At 42.6% G+C, this 13,702-nt stretch overlaps 1 protein-coding gene across 2 annotated transcripts in view; it reads left to right on the top strand.

The window, feature by feature from the left end:
- METTL17 (methyltransferase like 17) overlaps window positions 1-11,618 on the top strand; it is a 96,348-nt gene extending 84,730 nt beyond the window's left edge. For both annotated transcript variants that reach the window (XM_073554752.1, XM_073554753.1), the window contains 3 exons: window positions 6,863-6,955; window positions 7,041-7,228; window positions 10,965-11,618. In XM_073554752.1, the coding sequence (XP_073410853.1) occupies window positions 6,863-6,955; window positions 7,041-7,228; window positions 10,965-11,067 (384 nt within the window). In that variant the 3' untranslated portion in view covers window positions 11,068-11,618. The remainder of the gene's footprint in view (window positions 1-6,862; window positions 6,956-7,040; window positions 7,229-10,964) is intronic.
- Window positions 11,619-13,702: the final 2,084 nt, after the last annotated feature.

The following is a 13,702-nucleotide window of genomic DNA, read 5'->3' as shown; positions in this document are numbered from 1 at the left end:
GAGGAGCAGACGTGCTTCCCTACAGATAGCGTCAGTAACTTGGTTAAGTCGGTCCAGAATACCATGGGGCTACCAGAGAGTAGGGACCCCAAGACTCCGCAAGACATAATGTTTGCAGGCATTTCCCGTAAAAAGGTCCGAGCATTCCCAGTGGTCCCAGCTATAAAAGAGCTAGTAAAAAGGGAGTGGAAGAAACAGGGGCAGAGAACCTTCCTCCCCTTAACGTCAAAGCGTAAATATCCTTTTGACGACGAGGAATTGACGGCTTGGTCGAGAGCCCCCAAGGTGGATGTGGCCGTGGCCTCTACCTCTCGTAGATCCTCCCTGCCGGTAGAGGATTCAGGAACGTTGGCTGACTCATTGGATCGTAAGACCGATACACTCCTTAAACGATCCTGGGAAGCATGTGCGGCAGCTTTTAAGCCCGCAATAGCAGCCACGTGCACGGCAAGGTCAATGTTGGTGTGGCTGAATGACCTAGAGGACAATATTAAGAATGGAGTGGCCAGGAGTAAACTCCTGTCCTCTATGCCCCTCATTAAAGGAGCAGCTGCCTTCCTCTCCGATTCCTCAGCGGACTCTCTCCGTTTATCCGCTAGAGCAGCAGGACTAACCAATGCAGGCCGGCGGGCCTTATGGTTGAAGGGGTGGAAAGGAGACACGCAAACAAAAACTAAACTGTGTGCTATACCCTGCCAGGGTAAGTACTTATTTGGTACGGAACTGGACGAGATCTTAACAAAAGCGGGGAGTGAAAGAAAGGTTTTCCTAACCCGTATATTCCCTTTAATAGGAGGGCCTACAGAAAACCGCCGTTTGGCAAAAAAGACTTTAAACCCCAGGATCGCTGGGGAAATAAGGACCCCAAACAAAGGGGCAATCTATTCGGAAAACGTCCCTTCAGAGGAGACAGGTTCCGCTAATACCAGTACACCAGTAGGTGGCAGACTACTGAAATTCAGCCACCAATGGGGGAAGGTAACATCAAACCCATGGGCCATTGATATCGGCTCATCGGGCCTAAAACTAGAATCGTTCGGCATCCACCGAACCTCTTCCTATTGACTTCCATGAAATCCCAGATACAGCAGGAAGCACTAGAGATGGAGATTGCAGTACTGCTAACTAAACAGGTCCTGATAGAGGTCCCAGGGGACGAAAGAGGAATGGGCTTTTATTCTCTATTTTTAATCCCAAAACCAGATGGCTCTTTCAGGACTATAATAAATTTAAAGAAGCTTAATACCTTCTTGAGGCTGAGGCCATTTAAGATGGAGTCAATAAATTCTGCAATAAAACTTTTGTTTCCCAGGTGTTATATGGCAGTCTTGGACCTAAAGGATGCCTATTACCATCTCCCCATATTCCGAGAGCACCAGAAGTTCCTGCGGGTAGCGGTCTGGTTCAAGGGTCGGATTCAGCATTTCCAGTTTGCGGCAATGCCATTCGGGCTATCCATGGCTCCTCGGGTATTTACCAAATTGATGCTGGAGGTGATGTCGTATGTAAGACTGAATGACACCCTAGTGATCCCTTACTTGGACGACCTACTCGTAGTGGGGAATTCTGTTTCTCAGTGCGAAACAAGAATGGCTAAGATTATCTCATCCTTACAAACACTGGGCTGGCTAAATAACTGGGAGAAGTCCAGGCTAGAACCGGTGACCTGTCAGAGGTTCCTAGGCCTGCAAGTAGATTCCGTAAGCCAAAAATGCTTTCTACCAGACACTAAAGCGGTGGCTATAATCAATAAGATACAAAATAATATAGGAAGACCCGTAATATCATTGAGACAGGGTTTGTCCTTGTTGGGATCCCTGATATCGTGCATCCCAGCGGTGCAATGGGCTCAGTTCCACTCCAGAAAGCTACAATGGGCTATTCTGCAGGAAACAGACTGCAGGGACGGTTGGAAGGGAAGATGTCCCTATCGCTGGAAGTGGTTAATTCCCTAAAGTGGTGGTTGAATCCTACCAATTTGTCAAAAGGAGTGCAATGGTGGGTAACTCCCTCCAAGGTGCTCACCACGGATGCTAGCCTCTTAGGTTGGGGGGCCCACCTGGAGGAGCACATGATGCAAGGCCGGTGGTGTAAACATGAAATAGAAACCTCCTCTAATGTAAAGGAGCTAAAAGCAGTTTACTATGCGATGTCTCAATTTCTCCCGCAGTTAAGAGGAACCCACGTGAGGGTCCAGACAGACAATACCACCGCAGTGGCCTATATAAACCGACAAGGAGGTACGCGATCGGGACCGTTGGTGTCTATCGCGGAAAAGATCCTGGAGGTAGCAGAGGTACATCTTCACTCCTTGTCGGCGCTCCACATAAGAGGAGTGGACAACTCTCAAGCAGACTATCTCAGTCGCCAGGTCCTATATCAGGGCGAGTGGGTCCTCCGAAGGCACGTCTTCGAGACGATAGCGTCAGAATGGGGCACACCAGAGATAGACCTGTTCGCGACCAGAGCCAACAGACGCGTAAGAAGGTTTGCTTCGCTCTACAGGTCAGACAACCCAGACATTCTAGATGCCCTCCAAGCACCCTGGACATTCCAGCTAGCCTATGCCTTCCCTCCAATGGTTCTCCTGCCAACAGTAGTCAGGAAAATAAGACAAGAGAGGGCGAGGGTCATCTTGATAGCCCCGTTTTGGCCCAAAAGGCCGTGGTTTTCATGGCTGAGAGCCATGTCAATAACCGACCCATGGATCCTGCCGCTGCACCAGGATCTTCTCTCGCAGGGACCCTGCTACCATCCACAGGTCAAAGCACTACACCTAGCGGCCTGGAATTTGAAAGGGAGCTATTAAAGCAGAAAGGCTTTTCGAAAAACCTGATTAATACCCTGCTACAAAGTAGAAAAGAATCTACAACAAGGATATACGCCAAGGTGTGGAGGAAATTCCTGACCTTTCACCCAGCAGGGCTAGCCGGTGAACCACCCATTACGGCCATCTTAGAGTTTCTTCAAAGAGGCCGAGAATTGGGCCTCTCAGTAAATACTCTTAATGTCCATATATCGGCCTTAGGAGCCCTATTTAACTATAACGTGGCAGCAAATAGATGGGTGACCCGTTTTGTTTCAGCCTGTCAATGATCAGAACCGGTGCATATTCCTCGGCTTCCGGCATGGGACCTTACTCTGGTCTTGGATGCCTTTACTCAGGCCCCGTTTGAACCCATAGATTCAGCATCAGTGAAGTGCCTCTCATTGAAAACTGCTACACTAGTGGCTTTAGTATCAGCTAGAAGAGTAGGTGATCTTCATGCTCTATCAATAGACCCTCCGTTCTTGTCAATAACACGAGACAGACTAATTTTGAAGACAGATCCGTCCTACCTTCCCAAACGGGTAACTAAATGTCATAGGTCTCAGGAGATATGCTTACCTTCCTTCTACGAAAACCCGTCAAACCAGGACGAGGTGAAATATCACACCTTAGATGTGAGGAGAGCTGTACTAGCCTACCTTGATAGGACCAGTCCCTGGAGGCAGAGTAGGTCTCTTTTTGTCTCCTTCCAGGGCAACAGAAAGGGGTCTGGAGTTACAACAGGCACATTATCCAGGTGGATTAGAGATGCGATCACAATGGCATATTTGGCTAAAGGAGAAGAACCTCCGCTGGGGATTAAGGCGCACTCTACTAGAGCCATATCATCCTCCTGGGCCGAGAGGGCAAACGTCCCAATTGAGCAAATATGTAAGGCTGCAACCTGGTCTTCTCCATCTACCTTTTATAGTCACTATAGACTAGATTTATCCTCTACCGAGGATTTGTCCTTCGGTAGGTCAGCCCTTAACACGGTGTGCCCTCCCAAGTGATTATCTCTGGAAATCTCTCAGTGGGTGCAGTCGTGGCGAAGAGGAAAAAAAGGATTACTTACCGGTAATACTCTTTTGTAGAGTCCACGACAGCACCCGCTCACTTCCCTCCCGTAAAACTTTTTTCACATGGGTCTCCTTGGTGGCGGAGATTGTAATTAAAATTTTATACGTGGTTAAACTTAGCAAACTTAAACGATGTAGGGGTAAGATAGATGAATCGCCTAAACAAATTGACTAAAACATGTATGGCGGTTCCTCCGTTGTTCTCGGTAACACAAACTGAGGGAGCGAGGGGGACCGCTCCATTTATCTCTCTGTAGGTTTCCTGTTCCGGGGGCGGATCCCCTCTCTCAGTGGGTGCTGTTGTGGACTCTACAAAAGAGTATTACCGGTAAGTAATCCGGTTTTCATCAGCCCCATAAAGAATGAGTGGCAAACGAGTGCGCACAATGCCTCTCTGTTCTAACTAGGATAAAAGTGTCCCAGTGGTTGGACCTCTGCCGCTCTTGTGAAATGGTGCTTACATCTCTTCCCCAGACAATTTAGCATGTGCAGCATCCTGGTGATGTTTAGATCTATATAACAAAATAATAATGTAATGATAATGAAAATGATACATACATGAAGCCTAGATGTTAGCAGGATAATGATTATATTTTTCCAGTAGATGACGACATAATACAATTACTGTAAATGCAAATTGCATATATCCTCAGCTACACTAGATGGCACAATAATCAAAAAAAAAAAAAATAAGGCTGAAAATAAATGTGCAGGAATAGAGCTCATGTTTAAAATTTAGCTGTTAGTTATGTATAACCCTCGTTAGCTTGAAGAATAAATGCAATATTTGCATAATCCAAAATACAGCAAGTGAAAAGTACTTAACATGTTACCAATTTGCTACCTACTCATCCAGTTGACACAGGCAAAGAAAAGAAACCATAGATATCCCAAAATTATGTGTAATAATTAGAAATGACACAGGGAAAAGTATTGAACACATGAAGAAATACTTAATTTATAAACATATATGGTTTGATTTCTCTGCCTGTGTTGATTGAATGGGTTGCTATCGACATCTTGTGATAATTTCATGTCAATAGCACCTTCAAAATGATATTTACTTAGAAAATTGCTGACGTGTTCAATACTTTTTTCACCCTCTGTGTGTATATGCATGTGCACGTATATACACTGCTCCAAAAAAATAAAGGGAACTCTAAAATACCACACCCTAGATATCACTGAATGAAATATACCAGTTGCAAATCTTTTTTCATGACGAAGTGGAATGCGTTGAGAAAAATCAAACATTACAATGATCAATGTAAATTAAAATGAATATCCCATGGAGGCCTGGATTTGGAATGAGACTCAAAATCAAAAGGAAAAATCAAATTACAGGCTGATCCAACTTCAGTGGAAATGCCTCAAGACAGGAAAATGATGCTCAGTAGTGTGTGTGGCCTCCATGTGCCTCCCTACAACGCCTGGGCATGGTCCTGATGAGGCAGCGGATGTTCTCCTGGGGGATCTCCTCCCAGACCTGGATTAAAGCATCAGTCAACTCCCGTGCAGTCTGTATTGCAATGTGGCGTTGGTGGATGGAACAATACCTGATGTTCCAGATGTGCTCGATTGGATTTGGGTCTGGGGAACAGGCAGGCCAGCCCATAGCATCAATGCCTTCATTATGCAGGAAATACTGACACACTTCAGCCACATGAAGCTTTGCATTGTTATGCATCAGGAGAGCCCAGTGCACCTGCACATGTTCTCACAATGGGTCTGAAGATCTCATCCCGGTAAATGGCAGTCAGGGTACAGTGGCTAGCACATGGAGGGCTGTGAGGCCCTCCAAAGAAATGCCTCCCCACACCATTATTGACCCATTGCAAAACTGGTCATGCTGAAGGATGTAGCAGGCAGCTGGACATTCTCCACGGTGTCTCCAGATTCTGTCACATCTGTCACATGTGATCAGTGTGAACCTGCTCTCGTCCGTGAAGAGCAAAGGGCTCCAATGTTGAATCTGCCAATCTTGGTGTTTTCTGGCAAATGCCAGTCGACCTGCATGGTGTTGGGTTGTAAGCTCAACCCACCCTTGTGGACATCGGGCCCTCATACTACCCTCATGGAGTCTGTTTCTGACAGTTTGAGCAGACACGTGGATGCTAGTGGCCTGATGGAAGTCATTTCTCAGGGCTCTGGCACTGTTCTTCCTGTTCCTCCTTGCACAAAGGAGGAGGTAGTGGTCCTGCTGCTGGGTTGTTGCCCTCCTAAGGCCCGCTCCATGTCTCCTGGTGTAATTATCTGTCTCCTGGTATCTGCTCCATGCTCTGGAAACTGTGCTGACAGACACAGCTACCCTTCTTGCCACAGCTCGCATTGATGTGCCATTCTGGATGAGCTGCACTACCTGAGCAACTTCTATGTGTTGTAGTGCCCTCATAGCTTGTGCTCTTTGACAAATGTGATGTATTGTAAGACTGACTACTTTAGGTGTACAGTATATTTTGGTTGGCGTACTTTGAACCAGAAATTTTCACCAAATTTTTGGTGCACAGGGTGACATGTAAGGTCATACCACGTTCCTGGAAACCGTGCCCATTTTCAGTGAGACCACGTCCATATGGCAGACATGTCTAAATATGGTGCAAAATAGAGAAGACGCAAATACCGTACATCAGAACTCTGCAAATTATGCTAGCATTCTGGCTCCTTTAGCTTGATAAATATTCCACAATATGTGCACCCAATATGCTGCCTAGATTGAATACCTGTAGTGTATAGTACAATTATATCTTTATTTCTATAGCACCAGCATATTTTGCAGCACTTTGTTTTGAATACTGATGTGATGGCGAAACTCAAACTTGAAACAGTGTCAGAAGAATCTGAAGGTTTAGATAATTTCTGGATGTTAAGTTGATAATTTATTAGGTTTAACTCTTAATTTTGTGCATGTTAAAAGATTTTTAAAGATTTATAAGAAATATATGCAATAAGAGTTTTTTTTTCTTTTCATTACCAGTGCCCACATCAACTAGAATGTCCCAAACTTGCTGGAAGCTCACAGATACCCTGTAATTTTGTACAAAAGTATGAACCACTGAAATTTAGCTGGGTGAGGATATTACAATCTGTCCTTTTCCTTTATTATATCACTTTTTTTCCTTACCTGTTGCTTGCTTTATATTTGTATTTGACAGAACTCATCTGTGAGCTGGGAGAAATTTTCCTTCCTAATATTGTCACGTGGGCCTATGGATGAGAATGACAAGCATTGGCCTCGTGTCATTGCACCTGTGCTACTCAGACCACGCCATGTCCACTGTAACACATGCTGCCCTGATGGGAAATTGCACCATGACGTCATCACAGCCAAAAGACATGGAAAGTATGTTTGTCAGCTTTACACATAACCACTTGATATGGCCATAGATTTAAAGATTCCAATGTCTGAGTAATCAAAAGTACCCCCCCAATAAAAAATAACCTTTATCTATCAAAAGGAAAAATATCAGAAAAGTTCCTGAAATATCCATGTAATTTTGGCCTTAGTTTTTTTAATTGCTACTGTGCCAAATAAACTACAGGACTGAGTAGATCAGGATGCAGGGCAATGAAAGGACTCAGTGCTTTTCCTAAAGGATGCCCTACCTAACTGCAGAGGTTGTCACCCTAGATTGAAGCACGCAATTTTTGGAGCCATTTACTCAAAGTCACCCCTAATCTGGATGAATTTTCAAAAAACACAGAACATCCATAAATATGGACAAATTAACTATCAAGGTAATATGTAATCAAATGTAGATGAGATGCTTGAATCCACGGCTAGCACCAGGAATTTCAGGGCCCTATACTGGCAACATTTTTGGGCCCCTTTGAGACTCCACCCAGACTCCACCCCAGCTCCGCCTCCACCCCTCGAACCTTCCACAGTCCCACCGCCCTCTATTGTAAAAAGTCCACTTCTGCACCACATCCTCACCAGTCACACATTAACAGTTCCCATCGAACACCATGTCACATACACAGTCATCAGCTTTTGTTTTGGCCAAAAGATTTTTTAAGCCTGCCATCACAACAAGGTCTGCTCATATGGCAGGGCACTACTCTACTCTAGCCTATTAAAAATTGTTAAAATATCCAGTACTCTTTGTGGGTATAATTGTATTTATTTTTTTTAAGGGAATGAGTCACATACATTTTTTAAAATGATCACTGATACCACATACAAGGGACAAATACCGTCACGCCATGGCCAAACTACATATTACCACCACAATGTGACCAAATAATACCACATACAAGGGACAAATACTGTTACACCATGACCAGATCACTTATTACCATCACATAGTGACTGACTACTACAATGCTGATCATTAATAAAAAACAATACTAATATTACCATAAGTGCCATTATACACAGGAACTCTGTATGTAGTATACAGTGTATAATGTAATCATGCAGGTAATATAGGGACTCACCAGTGACATTATACACAGGAGCTTTTTTATATAGTGTATATTCTGCAGGTAATATAGGCAATCACCAGTGACATACACAGGAGCTCTGTATATATAATTTGCTGTTCCCCACCCCCAGTCTCAATTCATCATTAATTGCTTAAGTCATCCCCCAGTCTCAACTCATAATCATTTACTCTCCCTCACCCCTAGTCTCAATTCATAATAATTTGCTGTTCTCTACCCCCAGTCTCAATTCATACCATGTGATAAAGTGCCAGTGCAGACAATAAAACATTCTAATATCACAATTAAGGTGCAAATAGTGTTTAGGTTGTGAGGGTACCTGGTTACAATAAAAGACCCCTGCTAGTTCCACTGTAGCAATTCAGCAATGCATGGTCAAAGGGAACATAAGTCACTCAATTAGTAAAGGACCTTACATAGCTACTAATTTACTGTGACATCGACGCAGTTCCCCATCCTTGATATTGGTTCATCAGGAGGTATTAGAGGGTACTCCAAAGCAGTTTTTTTGAGTCATGTCTAATGCCTGATGCAAGATTTTTTTAGGGGTGGCTTTTTTGCGGACAGAGGGCTATGGCTTCCTAGGACTAGATGACAGTGAGTGGGGGAGCCAATCTACCGTGTTTCAATTTAGGGTGCCAACCTTCATGGTCAGGAAGGGCATCCTTTAGGGAAAGCGCACCAGGTCCCTTCACAAAACCACTCAAGCCAACATTATTTTGATATTTCAGGACCTTTTTCTGATATTTTTCCTGTTAATTTTGACAAAGGTTATCTGTTATTAGAGTGAACTTTTTGATTAGTTCCCTCCAATATTCCTTACCTTTAATTCCTTATCTCATTATTGTTTTTTCTTAGTTATTTCCGCCTCAATCCAAAAAAACATCTATCTGAGATCTTTCTTTAGTGGGTTTATTGGGAAAGAGCCAAAATGTCATACTTAGCAACTCATAAATGTTGATGATATGATATAATCGTATAGTTAATATCATATATGAAATGTAACTAACTTTGAAAATATATTACTTTTTCTGGATTGGTGCCAGCTGTACTATATCCCAAAGCTGTGGTCACTTTTTTCTGGGTCATTATTTGAAATAGTTAACAAGCTCCAGCACTTCACTGTAAGGCCTCATGCAGACGTCCGTTTTTCATATCCTTGGCACACATACACATTATAGTCTATGGAGCCATGTGTCCATGTCATCAGTGGGCAGTCTGTGATTATCATTGTAATGGATAGGAGAAGCTTTGCAATTTATTTTTTCATACGTGAATACTACTGATGAAACACTGATGGTAAAAACTAACACACTGACCAAACACTGATGAAACTCTGATACAAAACATTGGCACTCATACTGTTTTTGTGACTGTTAAAAATCTGACATCTGAATGACACACACATCTGAAACACACCGGTATCACATGTGTTATTTCCATGTATAATAACATACTTAGTTACGCCTCCTTCCCCCTAGACCAATAGAAGATGCACAATGAGGGGCGGGCATGCGCACTACCACTGTGTATGTCTGCATAGGACTACAGTTTAATGTTTAAATTCTGAGTGTGGGAATCGGTGGTGGGAGAGTGGAGCTGTAAAAACAGCTGTACTGACAGCTGTTCCTCTTCCTCGGTCCTGCTGTTCTTTGGCTCCTCGGTGTACGTGAGCCGTCTTCTGCATTTACGGTCATGACCAGTGTACCCCTGAAGCCAGGAAGGGCGTACACCCAGGTTCAGAGGCACAATGACGTGAGTGAATAAAGCCACAGGCATTCGCGAGATTTGCAGAGCTGGCGATGACGCCGCCTCTTGCAAATCATGTTATCACGACCAAAGGGGTGTAATAACATGCCAAGATGGGCGACTAGTCTCGGGAAACTAACACCTCATCGACTGGTCAAAGGGTTTATTTGCGTATGATAAATGGACTTTAGAAATATTTCTTTCTTACGATCTGTTTAAGTGCGCAATGTCATAATGGGACTGTTAGGCAGGGAATATGGACAGGAAGATACAACTGCCTGTGATTTGGGGGCATGAGGGACCTGTCAGGTTCCCTTTAAATGGACCTGTTTTATGAATCAAGGTATCTTTTGACTTTGTGACCACTGTCATTTGAGAATTATATATCTGGTTATAAGTGACTTTTTGTTGCTGTGCCTACACCCACCACTGTGGATTTGGCTATATTATACCTGTTTTTCTACAGATCTTTTTATCTTTCATGTGCGTAACCATTATCTTTTTTATAAGATTGAATAAAAGTTAAGTTTTAAGAACACTCACCTTTATGAAATGAAATTTTTATCTAATTTTCTTTGCTTATGAGAAAAAAAAACAATCCCACACCAATGCCAAAAAACAGCACACATATCCAAAAATGATCCAATAGAAAATCCTGATCAAAATCGATCTATTTTTCTTTTAGATTGGCAGAAAACCATATATAATACCTCTGTATACCTCTCTCCTCAGTTGTCTGGGCTGTACAAGATATATTATTAATAAGTTCTATGTAAAAAGTTGTGCATTTTGTTATCTATGTGAAAATCCTAAATGGTTTCAAAATAATTCTGCTTTAAAGGATTGATTAAAAAGTGATATCAGTTCTTTTTCTGTTTTCTTAGGGACCTCTACCGGTGTGCTAGAAATTCTGACTGGGGGGACCGTCTGCCAGCAATGATTGCGAACTCTGCTCCTGATGAAACAGAAGGCCATCTTGCTTCATAGCGAGAGGAACATTGACCACTGGGATCATATCTGTGCCATAAAGAAACTGACCAACACGATATGCAATTCTTTTTTATACTGTATCGACCTTTTCAGTTTATTCTTGCTGGGAACATACAGTAATTGTTAATACTTACTGACCATCCATGTGAGCATCCCCACTTACTAGACCACTATGGACTACATTGGGTCCTGTTATTGGTATGATGAACTAGGGGAGGACATATCATTGGTGCAACCTGTGCGAAAACACAGGGGCGCAGAAGGTAAGGGGGCCCATTTCCACCTCCAAAGCAAGTGGAACTGTGCATTATGATGAACTATTGGACTGCAAAGGGCCCATTTATTGTTCTTGCACAGGGGCCCTCTTTTGTCTGTGTTCCAAAGTGCGATGAACTATGTATAGTTTTGTCATGCAAAACATATTATACAAATTATAAAAAGCTCTAAATATCCAATTGTATGTGCTTGATGCATATCTCCATGAAGAGAATAGTTTCCATCTTTGTCGAAAGGGGTTGTGTCACCAATAAAATCATATTTATAGAACACACTATGGTGATATTTTTTTTGCTTTTCTGCTTTCTTTTTTTTTTCAGAAACGCCTGGTCTCCGAATTATAAAATTTACATGTGTATTTTTCTATTTCTAATTTTTAGCAAAAGTAGCAGAGCATTCCATAGGCATGTAAAAGGTATAGTGAAAAGCCAAGCTAGCGCAATACTATACACATCTTCATTGAATAGGGGCGGGCTGGGGCGAGTGCGCTTTAGTAGTAAAATGCGACACTTGGAGTATATTTTTACTGAGTCTTTTTCCGGCAGTCAAAAACATTCATTTCTGAAGCAGCAAAGCTCTCTTTTACCATGGAGTCTTGTAAACCTGAAGTTTCTTTTTTCATCATTACTTGAACGGTTTTTCCACGTGTTTTTTGCACTGTTTTTTTATTTTTGTGTGTGTTTTTTTTTCTCCAGCTTTTCTGTCTTTCTTTGAACTTCAATAAGAAGTAAAGCAAACAGGAACAGATATTGTATTGAAAACTAAAAACAAAAAGAAACAGCACAAAAAACACCAAGGTATCTTCTGGGTGCCCTTTTACTTCCCATTGACTTATATTGTATATAAGTATTGAGCATCCTAGTAAACTTAAAAAAAAAAAAAAATCGCTAGAAAAATGTACGTCACTTCTTTTAGACGCCAAGTGTCTTCTGAAAGCATGAAGCATGTCTTAAGAAATGAACAGAAGGTCATTTTTACATAAAAATGAATGTTCATTCCTTTGAGGATTTTTTTTGCTTTGTTTTCCGCTGAAAAAACAGCAGGAAAAAATCACTGTGAACACACCCTTAACATATCCTATGCAAAATTACAAGACCTTGAAAAAGGTGACACTCCCCATCCCGTAATAAGACTGTTCAAAATTCATTAAAAAATGGAAGCAGCAGGATGCAGGTATTCTTCACTCTCCCTGGCTGAGCACCACAATATCTCGACAGCCAGGATGTGCATGTGGATAATCCCCTATAAGATATCAAAACATTAGATATTTCACGAAAACGTAAGCGTGATCGTCATACTGTGAAGACATTTATGACTAATACAAAGCACAGGTTCATGCAGATAAAGGCATAATAAGGAAGGTTTCTTCCAGACTAATTCATCAGATTTAGAGAGCAGCTGCTAAAATACCAAAACAGCAAACAGATATTTGAAGCTGCTGGTGTCTCTGGAGTCCCACAAACATCAAGGTGTAGGATCCTCCAGAGGCTTGCAGTTGAACATAAACCTACTTTTTGGCTACCCTTAAACAGTGTTCACAAGCAGAAACAGTTGCAGTTAGCCAAGACATACATGAAGACTAACTAAGATAGTCATGTTTACTGATGAGTGCCATGCAACCCTGAATGGTCCAGATGTCTGGGATTGGTGGATGGCCAAAACGGCTACAATGTCAGCAAGGAGGTGGCGGAGTCATGTTTTGGGTCGGAATCATGAGGAGAGAGTCAGTAGGCCCCTTTAGGGTCCCTGAAGGTGTGAAAATGACCTCCAAAGAGAATAAAGTTTCTGACTGACCACTTTTTCCATGGTACAAATAAAAGAACCGTGCCATCCCATGCTGCGAAGAATACCGCTAAGGGTTTGTGCACACGCTGCGGATTCTGCTGCGGATCCACAGCGGATTTGGCCCTGCGGATCCGCAGCAGTTCCACAGACTGTGTACAGTACAATGTTAGAAAATGGGATTTAAAATCCAAAGTGCACATGCTGCGGATTTTTCCGTGCGGATTTGCTGTGGTTTTAAATCCACAGCAAGTCAATTCTTTCTGCGGATTCCGTAGCGGTTTGCCACCTGTTCCATTGTTCAGGTGTCAAACCGCAGGGGAAAACCACGGGCAAATCCCCAGATCACTTTACCTGCAGTTTTACCTGCTGATCCGTGCGGAAAAATCCGCAGGTGAATCCACAACAGGTGCTCTAGGGTGTTTCATTTTTCCGAAGTTATGATTTTCATATGACTTTGCTTGAATCCTTGGTCTAAGTCATCTAAAAGATCCATGTAAAAAATTTTAGCAAAATCGATTAATATTTAGGGGTTGCACACTTTGATCACTTTTATCTGAAATTCATGAAAATG

The sequence above is a fragment of the Dendrobates tinctorius genome, unplaced genomic scaffold, assembly GCF_039654945.1.
Source record: "Dendrobates tinctorius isolate UK_male_01 unplaced genomic scaffold, ASM3965494v1 ptg000213l, whole genome shotgun sequence".
NCBI classification, from domain to species: Eukaryota; Metazoa; Chordata; class Amphibia; order Anura; family Dendrobatidae; genus Dendrobates; species Dendrobates tinctorius.
This window is presented reverse-complemented; position numbering and strand designations above follow the sequence as displayed.